The sequence below is a fragment of the Propithecus coquereli genome, unplaced genomic scaffold, assembly GCF_000956105.1.
Source record: "Propithecus coquereli isolate 6110/MARCELLA unplaced genomic scaffold, Pcoq_1.0 Scaffold529, whole genome shotgun sequence".
In the NCBI taxonomy this organism is placed as follows: Eukaryota; Metazoa; Chordata; class Mammalia; order Primates; family Indriidae; genus Propithecus; species Propithecus coquereli.
In genome coordinates, this window is record NW_012151163.1 from 1151754 (window position 1) to 1173226 (window position 21473).

The 21473-nt window shown below is 46.3% G+C and overlaps 1 protein-coding gene across 1 annotated transcript in view; it reads left to right on the forward strand.

The window, feature by feature from the left end:
• Nucleotides 1-21473, forward strand: part of ALLC (allantoicase) — a 38854-nt gene that overhangs the window by 14688 nt on the left and 2693 nt on the right. Inside the window, exons 2-10 of the mRNA XM_012656947.1 lie at nucleotides 1302-1396; nucleotides 2789-2839; nucleotides 6287-6374; nucleotides 7638-7763; nucleotides 8876-8955; nucleotides 9799-9931; nucleotides 19301-19456; nucleotides 19712-19785; nucleotides 20795-20903. Coding sequence (XP_012512401.1) covers nucleotides 1307-1396; nucleotides 2789-2839; nucleotides 6287-6374; nucleotides 7638-7763; nucleotides 8876-8955; nucleotides 9799-9931; nucleotides 19301-19456; nucleotides 19712-19785; nucleotides 20795-20903 — 907 coding nt within the window. The 5' untranslated portion in view covers nucleotides 1302-1306. The remainder of the gene's footprint in view (nucleotides 1-1301; nucleotides 1397-2788; nucleotides 2840-6286; nucleotides 6375-7637; nucleotides 7764-8875; nucleotides 8956-9798; nucleotides 9932-19300; nucleotides 19457-19711; nucleotides 19786-20794; nucleotides 20904-21473) is intronic.

Sequence of the window (21473 nt, forward strand, 5' to 3'; positions counted from 1 at the left end):
CTCCTCTCAGATAATTTTGAAGACAATTCCAGACATTATATCATTTCCAGATTCTGGGTCCATTTTGAAGGTGCACATGACTTCCCGACAGACTGGGAGTAAGGGAGGCGGGAGGCGGATAAAGATGCCTCCGAGGTTTTTGCTGGACACCAGGAGTGTGGAGGTGCCCCGCTGAGCTGGGGGCCGGGGCGCAGCAGGTGTGGAGGGCGGGAGCTGAGGCCTGGACTCTGGGCTTTGCGATTCCACAGACACCAGGGGAGAGGCCAAGTGGGCTGACATTGTGGCTTCAGCCCAGGAGACGGGTCCGGGAGGGCGAGGTGCCCGGGGCCCCAGGATGCGAGTGGCCTGTGGTCTGCAGAGCCAGGGGACTGGACCAGGTCACTGTGGGAGGAACCAGCAAGGAGGGTGGCCAGGAGCCGCCTCTCTTGTCGTAGGTGTCACCAAGTCACTCTCTGGAGATGCTGTTCCCGTTTGCATTCCCGACAGCAGAGGCAGATGACAAGAGTGCCCTCGTGCTGAAAAAGCAGTGGCCTCTCATAGGCCGGTGGTGTTTTGTAATCACTCCTGTCGCTGTGACTGCAGGGCCGGTCGACGTCTCACGCCCGCGGACCGCCTGCATTTCTCCCGGTGAACGAGCGTGACTCCCGCGGCACGTTAGTCTTTGGGTTAGGGGCTGGAGGTGGCCACCCGCGCCCGCCTCCCTCGGCCTCTCCGCTCCCCAGGCCTCTGCTCTCTGGACTCCACCGCGCGGGGCTGGGCGCTGCGGAAGTTCCACGCTGCCGGGACAGGACCACGCGGCCCCGCGGCCGCCCTGCTGTGTTGGCGTCTGGGGGCGCGTTTCCCGCGGGGGCTCCAGCGGGCACCCCTGCATCCTCCGCCCCACGCAGTCCCTCCTGGCCAGGGCCTGCCACCTGGTTGTTCAATAAGCGCTTTTTGAATGGATTCAAGGACTACTAAAAGCGAGTCATTCTTTTCTAAATTAAAATAATTTCCCCCTGTTAAATACTAAAACAAAACTTTGCATTTTGTGGCGGTCGGATTTGCACACTTTAGCGACGTTCTATTCATACATTTGCAGGAGGAAGCCTCGCTGCCCCCTCCCCGCCCAGCGTCTTGCACAGTCGCCTTCCGAGTCAGCCGCACGGAGCGGACGCGCCCGCGGGCGGTCGGCGGCACGTCCAGCTCCGTCCCCGCCTGACCTCCCACCGACCGAACCGCAGCGTGGGCTGCCCGGGCGGGCCTGGGCCACCGCTCGGTCCCTGCCGCCCGCCCGGCTGACCCGGCCGCCGTCTCGCTCCTAGGAGGCATGGCTGAGGCTCCGCGGGAGGGAAAACTGACCCGGTTCCTGGACTTCACGCAGCTGATGGACCTGGCGTCCGAGTCCGTGGGAGGAAAGGTGAGCGGCCGGCCGTGCAGAGCCGGTGGGAGCGGCGGCGCCGGCCGGAGGGACGACCCGCCTGCAGAAGCGTTCGCGGAAAGACTTCCCAATAATTCACCCTTGGTCGGCTCTGAGCAAGAGCAGCACTGCCTTAAGGTTTTTTTGTTTTGTTTTGTTTTGTTTCTTTTTAAAGACACCGTGCATTTGTAAGAAGCATACACCATCCCTCTGTGTTTTATTGCTGTGTAGAGTGTAGATCAGGGGTCCTCCAGCACTGGCTGGGTGAGGACCACGTGGGGGCCCAGTACACTCCTGTGCAGAAGCCCCCAGCTGCCAGGCTCCCTGTGGTAAAGGAAAGGCCAGCAGCGCCCCCCCCAGGAAGCTCATCTCCACTGGGGAGACAGATGTGAGTCCCGGCCAGCACTAGGACCAAAACCAGGCCGGGTGCTGGGAGAGGGAGGGGCGGGGAGAGGTTGAGTTCCAGCGGGAAAGGCAATGGCCTGGTGCGGGGACGTTTCCAGCACAGAGTGCCGTGGTGCCGGCAAGCGGGCCGACGGATCCAGCTGGTTCCGTGTCGGGAGCACACCAGGTGTTTGTGGGGAGAGTCAGGGGAAGGAGTCCGGAGAGGGTGGAGAGGCCCCGCGTGCCCTGCGAGGGCTTCGGCTGAGGAGCCATGGACGACCTGGTCACCCCGATGTGTGCTCTGGAGACCCCAAGAGATTTCCAGGGGGCAGGTCAACCCCCACACAGCAGCGACGCCCCTACACTCTGCCACCCGAACAGCCGGCAGCTCCAGAACAGCTGGGTCCTCTCCTGCCTGACCAGGGCAGTGTCCCCACCTGGCTACAGTGGTCACTGGGCTCCAGGTTAGGTCAGGTGACCAACAGCCTGCTTTGCTCCATGGAACCCGGTTTACAGCTGTTTTCTTGGTGTAGGATTAGTAGCACCCACCTCACTCACGAGAATGTCCTGCCCTGGCCCATGAATCACCAGACAGCCGACCTGCAGGGTGACCTGTGGGGAAGAACCTTGAGCCCAGGGGACCCAGGTGTGACTCAGTGCGGTGCTTTTTTGGGGTCCTTGCTGTGTTTGTGAAAGTATCACAAAGGCTTTGGTTCCTGAGAAGAAGAAAGTTGGGTTTCTTTGCTTCCCAAGTGGATGAAGTTAGCACTTTCTCATCCAGATGGTGGGGGGAGGGGCTAAGAAAAAAGGGCGGGAGGAAAAGATCGAGGAGGCAGGCAGTGGAATCTAAACACTTAGAAAGCATCGCGGCTTAATCGCACGCGTGGCTTCCCCTGGGCAGTTTCACATTTCTTTTTACTGCATCTTGTAATGTTTCACTAGGGCATGAAATGAAATGATTTTTAATTTACAGTTATTTTATCTTTACTTCTTTCTTTCTTTGTCTAGATTTTATTTGCAACAGATGACTTTTTTGCTCCTGCAGAAAACCTCATAAAGGTATTGTAAACTGGCATTCCGCAACGTCGAGTGTTGGCGGAGGGTGATCTATGCAACCATGGTAGTTAACGTCTGCCTGTATATTTGGGATGGGAGTCATGGGATGTGTCCCGGGGAGTCAACGCGTGGGAACATTAGAGACGTGTGCGCACCAGCATCAGCTCACGCCGAAACACAGAGAGACAAAGGAATTTGGGGCCATCTTGCTTTATGGGGGAACACGGAGGTCCCCAAATACTGCTCTTCTGACTCATGTGGATTTAATAATCTGTGATGGGAAGAAAACTGGTCCATGTCTTGAATTTTCTGGAAAATGTTTACCTGCCTAATTATAAAAGTACAAAACAGTGTACTTTGAAAATGGAGAGACTATTGACAAACACGGGGAGGAAAAGGCGGCTCTGCTGGAGTCCTAGTCACGCCCCATGTGCGGATGAGGTTTCTGAAGGTGGAGATGAACGCGGGTACACGCAGCGTGTGCCTGTGTGCAGCGGGCGTGGCTGTGGCTGAGGCCTCCCGGCCTCCACTGTGGGCCGTGGCCCTCGGCCACACCAGCGAGGTGGCTGCTCTCCATCTGAGCAGGACGCGACCAGGTCCCGAGCAAGCTGGACATGACCCCGTGAAGGCACCTTACACACACAACTCACTTATTCCTCAGGAGGAATGAAACTAAAAAGGGGAACAGAAATGTTAATTAACTTGCTCTAGGTCACACAGCTAGCACATGCCAAAGCCGCTACCATTTTACCAGGTGTCTTATCTTTGAGAAAGGTCAGTGCATGCACACCTTGACCCAGCTGTTCTGCGGATTTCCCTCGTTTGCACGAGTAGGCAAAGATACGTAGAAAATATTGATTCTGATATTATTTGGAGGGGAGATAACCAATCTAAATGGCCATCCATAGGGAACGAGTTAAAGAAATTGTCTCTTCCAGATTGGAGCATGATATGGCTACTAAAAAGAATGAGCGAGCTCTCCACACACTGGCAGCAAAAGAGGCCCCTGTGCACTGCGAGTGTAGACGGTGGGGTTCGAGGCATGTGCAGCCGCCGTGGGTGTGGTCGTCTGCGCAAGGGCTTGGGGTGGGATGGGAGAGACTGGGACCCATTCCTTGTATTTTACACTTGAGCATATATAGGCACGCACACACATGAACACGCATATGCAAGTGTGCATGTGTTTATGTAGTCACACTTGAAAATCACCAGATATATATATTTTTCTCCTTTTTGAAAAAAAATGACAGATAAAGCTACAGCCCCTTCCCCTCCAACTTCAGTGCTAATTCACTCCTTCCCTTTGCAGAATTAGCACCCCCGTAAGATCAGAGTATGTCTTAGTCCGCTGGGGCTGCTGTAACAACACGCCATAGACTGCGCGGCTTAAGCACAGACATTTGTTTCTCGCAGCTCTGGAGGCTGCAAGTGTGAGATCGGGGTGTCGGCAGAGCTGGGGTCTGGCAGGGCCCCTCAGGCGACTGTCTTCTCCTTGTGTCCTCCTGTGGCAGAGAGCAGGGGCAAGGGAGCAAACTCTCTCCTGTCTCCTCCCCTGAGGGCGCCACCCCACCGTGGGGGCTCCCCCCTCATGGCCCCATCACCTCCCGAAGGCCCCACCTCCCAAAGCTATTGCCTTGGGGGTTGGGCTTCCACATACGGATTTGGGGGACACAAACACTCAGTCCATAACAAGGTATCCTTCTAAAGTATTTTATACATTTAAATAAATATATACATATCCACAAATAGATAGCAGTATTACATTATATTTTAAAATGTGTATACATATCGTCATGAAGTACCCAGCACTGGCTTTGTTCACTGACTGTCCGCGAGCTCCATCCACGTTGACATGTGCAGACCCGGCCATCCCGTGACTGCTGCGCCCGCACCACCGTGGCCCATTCGCAGGTCCTCCCTCTCTTAATGCACATTAGTTGATTACGTTTTTCAAGTATTGCAAACGTCCGTGTGCACACACGTGGGCTTACGTCCAGGATTGGTCTTGGCTTTTCTCTTTCTTAAAGAACACATCTGTCATCATACGGCGTGTGCCATTTTTGCGACACCACTGTGTTTTCCTGCCACCTGGTAACTAGCCTGTTTCTCCAACATCTCTCACGCCTTCCCCGTAAGTTTTTTCCTTCACCATTTATCTATTTATTTATTTGCTGTACGTATTCACGGAGTGCAGGTGCAATTCCGTCACACTGATGCATGGCACAGTGGTGCCGTCAGGGCCTCAGCGCGTCCATCCCTGAAGCAACGTGCACGGGACCCGCCAAGCCGCCTCCTACATCCAGCCCCCTCCCGCCGCCACTCCGAGTCTCCACCGTCCGTCGTTCCACACTCTGCTTCCAGCTCCTGCCTTTCGGTCTCAATCCGATCGCAGCAGCAGCCGTAGCAACGAACACCTACAATGACAGAGCTGCCACCCACGCTGGACACCAGACAGCCTGGGGCCTGAGAAGCCTGGGTGTGAGTGGGGGGGGCGCCCCCTTTTCTCCTGCCGGGTTCAGAACGGAGCTCTGCAGTGCCTGGGCAGCGATGGAAAGGCTGCAGTGTGCGTCGTCTTTAAGATGCGATTTGAGGGGAACACGATTCAGAACACCGCCGCTTTCATGCAGCAATGCTGCACACAGGCTGCAACGCTCCCTCGGAGCCCCGGGGCCCTGCCTGCCTGCCGGCGCCTTTGTCCTTCCCTCGGTGCCGCCGGGAGCTTCTCCTAAGCAGTGGCATGAGGCCCTCTTCGCACAGACGTGACGTCAAAGGGGAAAGCACCCCGTGCGTGGCCACCCACCGAGCACGGAACAATTTCTGAGTGTCTGCAGGACCCCAGGGTCTTCCGCCTGTGTCACTTTGGCTTCCTAACACTCCTGCGAGGAAGTGTCCATCATCCTCCTCCTGAAAGATGCGGAGACTCGCTCAGCCATTTGTGTGAGGGGGCTCAGTGCCAGCCTCCTGGGACTAGAGCCCAGGCGCTGCCCTGTGGGGCGCGGGGCAGCCGGGCGAGGGGTTGGGGGGTTCAGCTGGATCCTGAGCACCCGCCCACTCTTCATGTGACTTTGGCCGACTGTTGTTAAACGGTCTCTCCTGGGCAGCGTGGGAAGGTGACTGGCCTCTCTCACTCGTTCAGGGCCCACGTCGGTTGCAGCTGCAGCACTGTGGGGCCCGTGGGTTCCCTGGGCTGTGGTTCTCACCCCCTGCTCCCAGTGGTCCATTCTGTGTGTTGAGGCCCACGAAGGAGAACAATTCCTTACTCTGAAGGCGGTGCCAGAATGGGGAGGCACCCTTTGACCTGGGGAGGGCCAGCGGTGCACGCGGTGGGGGGCAGAGACGCCCCTCGAGCCCCTGTGGGTGGTTCCCCTGGCCCCGTGAGCAGAAGGTGATGTGCGGGAGCCCAGGCTGTCGCAAGGACGCTAACGATCCACTTGTACGTCTCTGCTCTAGAGTGACGGCCCAAGTTTTAAAGAACACGAATACACTGAGTTTGGGAAATGGATGGACGGATGGGAGACCAGGAGGAAAAGGAAGCCAGGTAATGAGACGACTTGCTCATCCCCGCGCATTCAACACTGCGGAGTTTAAGAACAGGGGCTGTTGGAAAGCCAGCGGCTGTTTTGGGTCAATTTGAACACGGGCCCTTGGAATGCTCTGTGATCCTGGGCGTCCCCTCTGAGCATCAGGCCCTGGGAAGTCAGGAGGGGGTAGCGTGAGCCTGGCCGCCGACGCACCACCAGGCACAGAGGAGGGCGGAGTCCTTCGTTAGGAAACGAAAGCCCTGGTGGGGCCGTGCGTGGAGGGGAAGATCAGGCGCCGTGGAGCAGCGTGGCAGACGGCATTTGGCAAGTGCACGTGCAGCGGGTCCTCACAGCAACCCCCCGCCCCAGGTGTTCTCCCTGTTCAGTCACCATGGAAACAGATGCGTTGCCTCGTCCCAGCTGGCAAGAGAAGCTGGGACTGAAGCAAGATCTGCGCTCCTGTGCCTTTCATGTCACCTTAAGATGCTGTATTTATTCATTGCTACTCATCAGTCTCGATCAAAATGCACCTTTTGGAGGCGATGAAATGCCTAAAAGTGAACTAATCTAGGCATTAGGCTGATAACTGGATTTTTAAAAGCTCTTGTCTCAAGTATTACAGAAATATTGGATATTTCTGATTTTCTGAATTTCTGTAGTCCTCGAGGCAGTACTAGATTCTAGTAAGTCTGGACATTTTAAGGTGGGTTTATATCTGATGGCAAAGAACCAGGAACTGCACAGTGCACGCTACTCGGAGACTCTGAGGACCTCGGCAGGTGCGAGGCGGGGCGTCCCGGGCGGGTGCCACGGGAAATCCGTACGGCCTGAGATGATGGTGAGCGCGGGGGCGCAGAACTGGCTCCGCTACCCCCTTAGCCGGCCAGGGTTTCCTGCATCGTGACAGCCATGGTTAAGTTTTGTGGAGGCTGATATCGTCCCTGCTTTACGGCAAAGGAGACAGGGCTCGGAGAGGCAATTTGCCAAGGACGGTCATGGGACATGGTCAACTGGCATCAGAATCGGCCTCTGAATGCAAGGCCTGTGCATTTTCTGGTCTGACTAGAATCGCGGGTTCTTGTTGGACAGTGGTGGTCACATGCGGCCGGGTCAGAGCGAGCTCAGGTCACGCGAGCTGAGCGTGAACCCGCACACATTTCTCTGTGCTGGGAGGAGGGCATTCCTGTTAGTGGCGATTTTCCTTTTGGTTCCGTCCAATCACACGCTTCACCCACCGCAGTCAGTCTAACGGGGCTTCTCCTGTCACCTCTGTTGCCCAGGTCACGACTGGTGCGTCATCAGACTGGGGATACCAGGAATCGTCCGGGGCTTCGACGTGGACATTTCTTACTTCGAGGGAAATCACCCTCCTCGAATGTCGATTCAAGCAGCAAATGTGGAAGAAGGTGCCTGAGGCAGCACCGTCCCCGGGGTGGGAGTTGTGGGGCCCCCCCGCCCACTCGCTCTCAGGAAGACCCGGACAGGTCCAGCAACTTGCCTGCGGCCACTTCACCGTGATGGGGCATTAGGACTGGGGCTCCCACTAGAGTGCTCTGCGAGTTCTGATTTTTAGCTTAACAATGATTTTGGCCCAATATGGATTTCATCATTCCCACCCTCCTCAGGCCCCACACCGAGGCCCACCCTCGTGTCATGGGGACGGTTGGTGAGCAGGTTTCTGGGGAGCGTGGGCTGGGCCTGGGATGACCCCCCGATGCAGAGTCAGGCCTGGGACAGCCGTGGGGCCAGCAGCACCAGCCGCGCTTTCCGCTGTCTGTGTGCGCGTGACGGCGCAGCCGCCGCGAGCTTTACAGAAAGGGTTTCTTCTGTATCTTGGAAAGCTGGACCTTGTGAATGATGCAGGCTCTGTTTTTATTCCTTTAATTAGCATCATCTGATGTTGGCCTTAGAATTATTTGTTTTTGAAATGTGTACAGTTATGTGTGTGCATATGCATGTACTCGGGGCAGATAAATCCCGTCGGTCGGCAAATTGACGCTGAAAGTGCCGTGTGCACCGCCGCCGCTCCCAAGGAGGGCTGGGAACCTGGACAGTATACGACGGTAACTTACAAGTGGGAACGACTAATGACAAATGAGTGACAACCCAGCAGGATTATTTCAGCTCCCCGGTATCCACTCTAAGGGTGCCAGCGGGGGAGGCGTGTTTCTGGGTTGGCCTCCTCATAGTCCAACTTCATTGATCCAAGGTTTGAAAACTCTAGTGATGCGACAGATTTGTTGAAGTTTGATCTAACTCGGAAGTGACATTTACGACTTTGACAAGCAGACGTAGTATCAAATGTATTACACTTTTTGAAATTGCTGCGTTAATATATCAAAGATTGAGGAACCTCAACAAATGTGTCTATTACTTTGATCATCTGATACTTTGACTGAAGAAGTGTCTTTAGTGTTATTGGCAAAACGAAATTTACCATAGACCCCACCAAGAGAGTATATTCTCTCTGAGACTGAACCCTAAGCTTAATGATCTGAGACGGCCATTCTGACTTCAGATAAACTACCGAAAATCCCAGAACGAGGAGTCAGGACAGGAGCCGAGGCCACGCCGGAGGAGTTTGCCGCGGTTGCCGAGGTACGCCCGCACGAGGGGAAGCGGGGCTTGTCACCGGTTAGTGGGACGGTGAGGAAACCGCTCTGCGAGGCCATTCTGTGGGACACTGAGCCCGGGTGCACCTGACCTTGTTTCCCGACCCACCGTGACCTTGCAAATGTCTCGTCGGGGGTTCGTTCCCCTCCGCACGAGGGGTGCCGTGGCCATGGGAGACCCCGTGTCGCTGGCCCCTGAGGTTCATCTGGAAACAGACAGTACATGTTTAAATACTTTTTATGGCAAGTTGACACAGTAACTTTTGTGTCTAAGGGGTTTAATAAAATAAACATTTGGGGCTTGTGTTTTGGTACCTTGTTGTTTTCTAAACCTTATTTGTCTAGTAGTTTGTATTGTGTTTTGTAAGTGTTGCCCGTAATAGACAAGGACCTAAATATTGTAACGGGCCCTTCCGCGGGGGAAGCAGTAATCTGGAGAAAAGCGTTGCGAGGTTCCGGCCAACCCAGATCTCCTGCCCCGTGGGAACAGCCTGGGTGTTCACTGGAACGTTCACGTCACCGCTCTGGCTCCTGGGAACCCTCCAGGGAAGACGTGCAAGGATCCGAGACCTTGTCCCGCACTCACAAGCCCCCGCCACCATCTCCCACTGGCTGTTTCCATCCGTGTGGAAACTCCCCCAGGCCTTATTCTATTTATTATTAAGCCCAGGGCTAGACCTTTCCTATTTTTGTTAACATGTTCCGTTAGGCACCCATCATTGATTTTTATTCCAAAGCATCCCCACCCCTTAAGCTCCACGGACACACTAGGACGAGAGAATTTATTGTTCTCAAGAGCCGCTGCTAACATTTTTGTATCTGTTGATAGCTAAAATCCAACGACTGGAATCATTTGGTCCCCATGACAGAGCTTAAGCCAGGAAAACCTGCTGAGAGCCACAACTATTTTCTCGTCAATTCTCCACAGAGATGGACTCACATCAGACTCAACATTTTCCCAGGTATACACGTGTCACAGACCCATCTCCGGTTCTACGGCTCCTTTATGTTGGCCTGTTAATAAAATGCAAAACGAATTGCCCTTTCCTTCTCGGTAACTGACTTCTCTCGCATTTTAGGGTTATCGTTTCCCCTTTTGCACCCTAGGAAATTCTTGTTTTAATCTACCCAATAATAGATAGCTATTGAACCATTGTCAAGTAGATCAGGATGTGGGGGAGCTAGGTTGTATTAGGTTAGATATGTCCCAACAATTTCTATTGTCAGATACATTATATAGCAGTTGAAGGAGTATGTACAAATGACTCTCGCTTCGTTTAAATTTTTTTGTAGCGGCTTTGCTGTAATATGATTTACATAACATGAAAATCTCCCATTTGAAATGTACGGTCAACGGTTTGTAGAATATGCCCAGAAATGTGCAGCCACCACCACAATTTTAAAGCATTTTTATCACCTCACAAAGAAACGCCAGACCCTTTAGCTATCACCCCTCTTCTCCCCTGGCCCTAAGCAACCACTGAGTTACTTTGACTTGATAGATTTTACTATTTGGATATTTTGTATAAATGGAATCACATAATGTTGGTCTTTTGTGTCTGATGTCTTCGCTTAGCATCCATCCCTGTCGTAGCGTGTATCAGTGCTTCATTCCTTTTCATGGCTGCATACTATTCCATCGTGTGTATATACATGTTGAGCATCCCAGACCTGAAAGTCCGAAATCCAAAATGCTCACAACTCTGAAACTTTTTGAGTGTCAATGTAACACTCAAAGGAAATGCTCATTGGAGCATTTTGGATTTGGGGTGTTCTACTCATAAGACAAATATTCCAAAATCTGAAAAATTCCAAAATCTGGAACACTTCTGGTCCCAAGTATTTTGGACAAGGGATCCTCAAGCTGTATCACATGTTGTTCACCCATATATCAGCTGGTGGACATTTGTTTCCACTTGTTGGCTCTTATGAATAATGCTGCTGTGAACCTTTGTGTACGTATTTTTGTGCAGACGTGTATTTTCATGTGTTTTGAGTCTATATCTAAGACTGGAATTGCTGGGTCATATGGTAACTCTATCTTTAACTGTTTGAGGAACTTCTAGAGTTTTCCAAAATGGCTGCACCATTTTACATTCTCCCAGCCAGGGGTGAGGGTTCTGATTTCCCCACATCCAGGACATGCTGTCTGATGTTATGTTTAGAGTCATCCTACTGGATGTAAAGTGATTTCTCATCCTGGCTTTGATTTGCATTTCCCTGTTGACTAATGATGAACATCTTTTTACGTGCTGACTGGCCATTTGTATAATACATATTTTTTTAAGAAAAATAGATACCCTTTAGGTATCTATTCACTTGTTTTTTATTATTGAGTTGTATGAGTTCATAGTTATATATCAAAATATAAGTCCCTTATCAGACACAAGATTTGCAAATATTTTTCTCCCATTTTGTAGAGTGTCTTTTCACTTTCCTGATAGTGTCTTTTGAAGCACACCAGTTTTTGATTTTGATGAAGTTCAGTATAACTCGTTTTTTCTTTGTTGTTTGTGCTTTTGGAGTCATATCTAAGAAATCACTGTCAAATCTGAGGTCATGAATAATTACTCCTATGTTTTTTTTTCTGAATGATTTATAGATTTACATCTTTGATTAATGATGTGAGACCATTTACATCTTAGATTTATATATTTGATGAATTTTGAGTTAGTTTTTGCAGATGTTGTGAAGTAAAGATTCAACTTCATTCTTCTGCATGTGGATAGCAGTTGTTGAAGAGCCCTTTGTTGAAAATACCCTTCTTTCCCAATTGAGTGACTTTGGAACCCTTGTCTAGAATTAGTTGACCGTAGACACATGGGTTTATTTCTGGATTGTCAATTCTATTCTATTGGTCTATTTATTTGTCTATCCTATGCCAGTATCACACTGTTTTGGTCAGTGCTACTTTGTAGTAAGTTTTGAAATTGCAAAGTGTGAGTCTTCTAAATTTGTTCTTTTCCAAGATTGTTTTGGTTTTCTGGAGTCCTTTTGCAATTCCATACTTTAGAATCAATCTGTAAATTTCTACAAAGAAACTAGTTGGGATTTTGATAGAGATTACATTGAATCTGTAGATCAATTTGGGGAATGTTGCCATCTTAACAATAGTGACTCTTCCAATCCATAAACTTGGGATGGTCTCCCATTTGTTTAGATCTCCTTTAATTTCTTTCAACAATATTTTGTGGTTTTCAGAGTTTAAGTTTTGCATTTCTTTTGTTAAATTATTTCCTAAGTATTTTATTCTTTTTGGTACTATTATAAATGAAATTGTTCTCTTAATTTCATATTCGGATTGTTCATTATAAGTATACAGAAATACAACTGATTTTTTAATATTGATCTTGTATCCTACAACCTTGCCAAACTTGTTTATGAAGACTAACGGTTTTCTAGTGGAATACTTGGACTTTTCTCTATATGATCATGTCATTTGCAAATTGAGGTAGTTTACCTCTTCCTTCCCAATCTCACTGCCCCACGTTCACCGTCTCTCCCCTAATTGCCTGAGCTAAAATCTCTAGCGCAATGTTGAATAAAAGTGTCAGAAGCTGAACTCCTTGTCTGATTCCTAATTCAAGGGGGAAACCATTCAGTTTTTCTCCATTTAAGTATGATGTTACCTGTGGGTTTTTCATAGATGCCCTTTATCAAGTTATGAAAGTTTTCTATATTCCTAGTTTGTTGAGTGTTTTCATCATGAAAGGGTGTCGATTTCATCTGTTGCTTTTTCTATGTCTGTTGAGATGATCACGTAGGTTTGTCTTTTATTCTTTTGATATGGTGTATTACATTAATTGATTTTTCTGATGTTAAACCAACTTGCATTCCTGGGATAAACCCCACTTTGTCATGGTACAATTTTTAAATGTGTTGCTGTATTTGGTTTGCTGGTGTTTTGCTCAGGATTTTTGTGTCCATAATCACAAGAGACAGTGGCTTTTAGTTTTCTTATGATGTCTTTGTCTGGTTTGGGTATCGGGGTAGTATGGTCTTCATGGAATGAATTCGGATGTGTTCCCTACTCTTCTATTTTTTGGAAGAGTTTATGAAGAATTGGTATGTAAATTTTTTGTTTGCTAATTCAATCTATTTGCTTGATATAGGTCTACTCAGATTGCTTTTAAAATCATTTTCAGTAGTTTGTATTTTCTAAGAATTTGTTCATTTCATTCAAGTTATCTATTTTATTGCCATACAATAAATTGTAGTTGTTCACATTGTTCTTTTATAATCCTTTTTACTTTTGTAAGGTCAGTAGTAATGTTCCATCTTTTATTTCTGATTTTAGTAATTTGAGTCTTCTCTTTCTTTTTTCCTCGGTCAATCTAGCTAAATGTTCATCAGTTTTGTTGATCTTTCAAAGAACCAGATTTAGCTTTCATTGATTTTTCTCTATTTCATTCATTTCCACTCTAATCTCTATTATTTCCTTCCTTCTACTTGCTGTAAGTTTTTTTTTTCCCTCAGTATCCTATGGTGGTGGAAAGTTCTTATTTTTAATATGGACATTTATAGCTGTAAATTTCCCTTAAACCACTGCTTACTGCTTCCCATAGTTTTGGTATATTATATATTCATTTTAATTCATTGCAAAATATTTACTGATTTACATTTTGATTTCTACTTTGACCCAATAGCTATTCAGCAGTCTGTTGTTTAATTTTCACATATTTGTAAGTTCCCTGAATTTCTTTCTCTTATTGATTTTAATTTGATTCCCTTGTGATTGGAGAACCTACATTGTGTTATTTCAATCTATTTGTTGTATGGCCTCATATATGCTCTATCCTGGGGAATGTTCATGCGCACTGAGGAGTATGTGGATTCTGCATATTTGCATATGCAAATTCTGCATAGTTGGTTTAGAATGTTGTTTAAAACTTCAATTTTCTTGATGATCTTTTGTCTAGTTGTTTCATTCATTATCAAAAGTGGGGTATTTAGGTCTTCAATCATTATTGTTGAGTCGTCTACTTCTCCTTTCATTTCTGTCATCTTTTTCAGTATGCATTTTGTTGCCCTGTTATTAGAAGCATGTATGTTTGTAAGTACTATATCTTCCTGATGGGTGGACATTTTATATTATCCAATGTCCTTCTTAATCTCTAGAAACTTTTTTTTGTTTTAAAGTCTACTTTGTACGATATTAGTAAAGCCATTCCAGCTTTCTTGCAGATGCTTTTTGCATGATGTAACTTTTCCATCCTATAACTTTCAATATTTTTGTATCCTTGGATAGTGCGTCTCCTGTAAGCAGCATGTAGTTGGATGCGGCTTTTTCACCAATCTCTGCATTTTGATTGTTTAATGCATTTAGTACATTTTTAATGTTTATTGCCTTTAATATTACCGATGTAGTTGGACTTAAATCTGCCATTTTATTTTTTGTTTTTTATATGTCTTATGTCTCTTATTCCTCTCTTCCTCCTTTACTGCTCTCTTTTGCATTAATATTTTCCAAGTAGCATTTTAATTTCTTTAATGATTTTTTCACTATTTTATTGAGTATTTCTTTTTAGAAACATGACTCCCACGTGGCTCTATTTCATTTTCCCTCATGTTGCAAACCTGACAATACACTGTTACAATTCTTTATAATAAATTACAATAATTTATGTAATTTTGTTTTGTGAAGATGCTGACAGAATAAAAAGGAGCAAGTACATATTTATATTTATTTATGTTTTGTTATATTAATTTTCCTATTTATAATTTTCAGTTTTCTTCATTGTTTCCATGGATTTGAGCTATCCTCTGGATTCCCGTCCTTAGCCCGATACAGCTTTGTCCCAGTCCACGTCCTTTGCACTGTCACTGGTGTATGTGATGTATATAGACTACATTTCTGTATGCTACAGGAGCAACAATACACTGCATACATGTCGTTATACATATTATTTTATAATACACGTAAGAAAGGAGAGGAAATATGCATCCGCACTGTGTTTTATAGTTACATATTGCATTTACTGGTGCTCTTTGTTTTTTCATGTAGACTTGAGTTACTGTCTGGGGTCATTTGCTTTCAGCCTGGAAAACTTCTGTGAGTATGTAAGGCTGGTCTGCTAGCAACAAATACTCTCAGTTTTTGTTTATCTGGGAATGTCTTTTTTTCCCTTCTTCTTCTTTCCTTTGCTTTCAGTTTTGAAAGACAGCTTAGATAGCTTTGCTAGATATTTGGTTTTTGTTGACAGTTTTTTTTTTAGCACGTTGTCTATGTTATCCTATTGGCTGCCATTGTGTCTGATAAGTCAGGGTCAATCTATCGAGTACTCATTTCTTGTAAGTGATGCATCATTTTTTTCTTGCCACTTTTGAGATTTTCTTCTTGTCTTTGGCCCTCAGCATTTTTACTATAATATGTCTGTGGATCTCATTGCATTTATCCCACTTGGTGTTCATTGCACTTCCTGCATGTGTAGGTTGGTTGGTGTTTTTCAGTAAATACAGGAAGTTTTCAGCTGTTATTTCTTTGAATAATTTTCTGCTCCTTTCTCTCTCTCCTCCTTCTGGGACTCCATTACACGTATACTTGCTATTGTCCCACATTTCTCTGAAGTCTTCATTTTTTTCTTCTCTGTTCTTCAATTACATAATCTCTACTGATCTATCTTTAAGTTTGCCAGTTCTTTCTTCTACCAGTTCAAATCTGTTGAGCTTCTCTAGTAACATTTTTATTTCAGTTATTGTACTTTCAACTTCATTATGTCCATTTGGCTTGGGGTTCTTATCCTTTCTAACTCTACTGACAGTCTGTATCTTATGTGGCATTGTCATCCTACCTTCCTGTACTCTTTAACCATGATTTCCTTTATTATTGAAACATATTTATAATGAATAATTTGACATCTTTGTCTGTTAAATTTAACATCTGGCCGCTTTCCCAGAGAGTTTCTGTTGCTTGCTTTTTTTCTGATGAATGGATCAAACTTTTCTGTTTCTTTGAATGGCTCATAATTTTTTGTTGGAAAATGGACATTTCAAATCACATATTGTAGCAACTCTGGATATTGGTTCCCTTCTCTGAGGTTTATTTTGTTATTTATTTGTTTAGCTAGTGGCTGTATTATTTTGGTGAAGTCTATTTTAACTCCACAGTATGGAGCCTCTGGTGTTGCTCCTTGAGGGGACCCCAGCTATGCCCACAGTCACCCTGCTGTGACAGTTTTGTCCGGGCTTTGTCTTTTTCCCTAACCACATTCAACTATTAAGATCTACTAATTGACATTTGCTTGATTTATATTTTTCAACAATGCCCTGGGCATAAATTGGTCAACATTAAATTTATGTTTGTTTGAAGTAATAGTTTTTGAGGTAGTGCTTGAGATTTGTTCTAATCTCAGAGAGGCTTCTCTGAGCTCTCTGTTTTTTCCAGCAAACTAGCCAGGCTGCAGTTTACACTGTAGTTTTACAGAGTATATCTCTGATGAATTAACCAGTTCCCTCTTACCTGCTTTTCACCACCACCTCCTTTGTTTTTGAGAGCACCTGTAGACTCGAGTTTCTCCACAATCTGGTGTGTGTGAAGTCGGTTCCTTTAGGTAGATCTCTGGATCTGTTTTATGATTCACTTCTTTCCCTGGCAAAAGTTTTGAGCCCTGGCTCTGGAGCCTGGGGTGGGGACAATGGTGTACTTCTCTCTGGTGTCACCCTGATTTAGGAAGTGTGTGCTCAGTGGGGTGGGCAGCAGCTTCAGTCTCCTGGGCTTGCCCCTCCTAGCACAGACCCCATCTTATGAATGGTGAGATGGGTGATTGTGGTCCTTGCAACCACATGTACCCAGGACTTATCCAGGCAACAGGCAGACAGGGCAGAATGAGAAACACTGATGTCCTGGCCCTCCCAAGAAGACAGCCCTTCTACTGTGGGGCGGGACAGAGGGAACCCTGTGTTGTTGGCTGCACCTGGTTGGAGTGGAGTCTCCGCTTCGCTGAGCTGGGAGGAGGGAGTGAAGATGTGGTCTTGGTTCAGATACCACAGACGCTCGCTGTTCTTCCTGAGTTTCGTAGACATCCTTGAACAAAAGTAGCTTCATTTACTGTTTGCCCTCAGGACCATTGCAGAGACTTGGAGTGGGCTTCTTCCCCCAGTTTCCCCCCAGTTTTCCACTGGAGAGCAGGTCAGCAGCGCTCCTCACGCCGTCATGCCAGGAGTGGTTCTGGACCCTTATTTTAAATGCAATGTTTCTTGGTTACCATATGTTAAAGACAGACGCCAACATGGGAGGATCTGAGCATGAGTTTACTGATACCGATTACTCATTGCAACCATCTGTTCTAAAAACAGTGGCAGTGCGTGAACGAGCAAAGCTGACAAGAGAGTCAGGCCTTTACCCTACTAGTTAATTCAACAAACACTTGTGGTGCCTCCCATGAGCTGGACACTGAGCACTGGCCGTCTGGCCATTTCCCTGACGATGTGCAGGGCTGAGCCAGCAGACTGTGGCATCACGAAGACAGGGCCATGCATCTGGGTTGTCGTTTGCATACCCCTGGCATGCAGCTCTGCCTGGAGCCAAGGAGAAACTCAGTGACTATTTGTCGTGAGACTGAATCAAGAACAGCCCTTATGAAGCGAACAGCCCAGGGGAAGACAGACAGGTAGAAAAATCATCGAAGAAACAGTGATGTGTTGTAACAAAAGTATTTAGGTAGAGCCATTAAGAAACTTCTATTTGGCAATTTTTGATCTACTAAAATGGCAACTTCCTATGTTCAACCCAATTCGTACGGGCTTTGGGAGTTGAGGAAGGGTCTAGAAAAGTTTGATAGTGGAAGCCCTGTTTTCTGGATTGGACCTACGGGTTCCTAAGCCCATGAAAGCTCTTTCCGAGTTGGCGGGCGCTGACTGCCGGGCGGTGAGCAGAGGTGGGGTGGGAGTGTGTGTGTGGGGTGGGGGAGAGACTGTCTGCACACAGCTTTCTCCTCTGTCTCTGTGCACCTTGGCTACTCTCTGAGGTCCCGCTGGGAAGGAGATGAACCAGGCCATTGTCGCCCGGGGAACACAGGGTGGGGGAGGGTTGGTTTAAAGGAGATGTCCTCGAAGGACAGACAGGCATTTTTGGGATTCCTTGATAGTTTTGATTAAAAGTGAATCTAGATATTAACTCTGTAAACAAGAATCTTATTTTTAAAAATGTAAAAATTGGCTTTTTATTCAACAGATTAATATCTTCTATGCCACTAGAGCAAATCATAACATTCAATGAGCCAGAACAGCAGTGGTAATTACTCTGATAGTCTAGCTCCTGCTGAATTACTTCCTCCAGTATATTTTCTAGGGTTTTGTGCCAGTGGAGTCTGGTTTTACTTGTTGCAAATAGTGAGACTTCTGCTGTTCTAAAAACATTTTTTCAGATAGCTCAGTTTCATGAAATTTTTCATGTAAAAACATACAGGGCTTAGTTTTAGTAGAATGTTCTGATTAAATGATTTTGACCTTCTATATTGAAAAATGCTTGGCTCCGCCTTCTAGGAAGTAATATTCAAACAAATAAAGAATATTCAGTTTGTTAGAACCGGATACCATGAGTCGCTCTTGGTAGCTCCTTGCTGCTCAGCAGATCTGACTTCAGGCTGCCGTGGTTCCCAGCAGCTATGTGATTTTGTGGGTATTATCTCAGGTATTTGCAATTGCATCACTAAGAAGTGTGATGTTGTAAAAATAAACACATAAGGCTCCAGTGTAGTCTGTGTGGGAGTTAGCAATGCTCATTCCTGGCACCAAACATATCTAAGGTGAATTTCCCAAATTCTTTGACTTTCTTGGAATTGTTCATTCAATATGGAAAACTGTGAGCATCTACTGTGTGCCGGGACCTCTTCTACGCAGGGAAGACACAGAAGTGAACAAGATGGGAACTGTCGTAGGCTCCAAGGAGTTTATAGTCTCGGTTTGGGAGACTGATTTCAGCAAGGACTTAAACAATGGGAAAAAAGAGGGATAATTTCAGCCTGTGATTAGAGGTATGGAGTAAATAAGCGAGAGGATATGATAAACGTTCACCTGGGGAGTCAGGTATGGGCCAGGTGGAGGGGGAGGAAGGTAACTTTAGAGGGCGAGAGAGAAGGCTTTTCTGAGGCCATGACACTTAAGTTGAGACTTAAGAATGACTAGTAGTCTTTGGAAAGCTGGGACAGTTGTTCTGGTACAAGGTAACAACAAGTGCAAAGGCCCTGGGGCAGTGGGCTTGTTGTATTTGAGAAGCAGAAAGCAGAAAGCCTCCCACGAGACGAAATTGGAGAACACCAGAGGGCCCTGTAGTTTATGATACACGAATAGGCACTTTTGCAAATAATAACTAAGCCAACTTCCCTTTTCAGACGGTGGAATCGCACGACTTAGAGTGTACGGCACTGGACAAAAAGACTGGACTGCAATGGACCCCAAAGAGCCGGAAGACCTAGTGGCCATTGCTTTTGGGGGTGTCTGTGTAGGATTTAGTAACGCACACTTTGGGCACCCAAACAATATGATAGGTAAGGCGATGTTCTAGGAGCCGGTTATTTTGGAAGTCTGGATGCCAGCATTAAATACTTCCTAAGTAGTTGCTATAAAAGGAAAAGTAACGTTCACTAAACCTACAGTTGTTTGTGAACTTACTGAAGCATTAAGGAAAACAACTTATGCAGCAATGCTTAGGTGCACAGATCTGTAATTTAATTACACCAGTGAATTTATTCTCACATCTAAAACAAAATCATGTGATTTACCATTAATGTTATTTTCTCTAGGAGTCGGTGAGGCAAAGTCTCTAGCAGATGGTTGGCAAACTGCAAGAAGGCTGGACAGGCCACCGATATTAGAAGTAAGAAGTTAAAAATAACTATGGCTTCAACTTTTTCTAAAAAGTATTTTTTTTAAAGTTTGGTTTTATTTCCTGTTTCACATCAAGGAAATTTTTGCTCATTTTAGAATGCTCCTAAGCATTGTTCTACATGCTTATTACTGTTCTCCACATTTTCCAAATTTCCTGCTGTTTTCATTATAAAATCAGGGCAAAGACTCACAGGGCCAGATGTGCTGGTCGTTGCCAGCTACTCCAGTATGTTTGGGCATCACTGTTTCTCCAGTGGATAAAGAAAAGGATCTTCCATTTAATGATACAGAAGTTATGAATAAATTTGTTGGTAGATCTGGAGGAAAAATCCGCTAGTTTAATAATTTTTAATGTCCACATATCCCAGGATGAGACCACTTATGTGAACTTGTCCCTGACAGGAGGCTCCGGAGTCTCCACAGCTATTTGCCGTGGCCAGTAACTAATTTGCGATAAGGAAGACAGAAAGAAGCAGAACAAAACAAACTCTTCATTTGCAAATCCCACGGAAAACGTGGTCAGAAATACCCTCTTCTCGCTTCTTGGGTTGTTGGATTTCATGTCACCCAGTGCTTTCAGATAAAAATGAATAAAGTCTCCTTTCTAGAAACGAAAGTTTGGAGGTATATCGTGTATTACTATAGGTTTGACCAAGAAAATAGCCACTTTGAAAGATCACAACAAACTGATTAGAGGACTACGGGCTAGATTAAAGATCCTTTTGTGTTTAGCGTATGCAGGGATCTGTAATTGTCATAGGAAATCATATGACACCCAGTGACATCATGAGTCAGAGGAGGCACATAAGAAGTGACAGCAAAGAGGCAGTTAACACGCAAAGTAATTTACACGCCAGGACACAGGAAACACTCTTTTATAGTAAGAAATAGAAGGAACAGCGTGATAAAGTGCAACATGTCAACTTTCCTCACCTGTTGGTTTTCAGGATGGGTTTCCTGAATGATCCCAGATCAGTTTACCTGTTTCTGAATTCCAGAGTGATGACAGTGGCACGCTCCTGGTTCCGGGCTGCGAGTGGGCGGTTTTCCGATTGGCACACCCTGGAGTGATAACTCAAATTGAAATCGATACCCGCTGTTTTAAAGGTAAGTGCAAAGCCATAAGGAAGTGCCTTATGACTGGAGCGCTTATCCTAAAGATGGTGTGGTCCTCTGGGCGTGGGACCCAGGGCAGCGGGGCTGTGGGCGTGGCTTTCCCACTCAAGCTGCCTAACCTTGAGCAAGTTACCTGAACTGTTTGAACTCCAATACCCACTTTATAAAATTCAGAGTTGGACTGGATGACCTCAAAAAACATACTAGATTCCATTATGCAATAAGGCTTTTTATTATAGAGGCTCTGAATTCAGTTTGGAAAGAGCCCATGAGAGAAACACGGATGGGAGGCATCTTTTTATGGAGAAGGGGTCCCAAGCAGATTGATGGGGGGGTGACCATTTCTTCTCCAGGCTTGACTTTTAAGGCAGTGATCTACATATTTTTAAAATTGTGCATTCTATTAAATATTAGTAAAAAAACTTGGACAAGCAACCCTGATATTCTATATTTACTTTCTTATGAAATACATTCATGTGTCATATTAAGAAAGTTCAAAAGAGGTTACTGAAATTTTATAATTGTTAGGTGACATTTGAAAAGTTTTGGATTGGGTCTCTC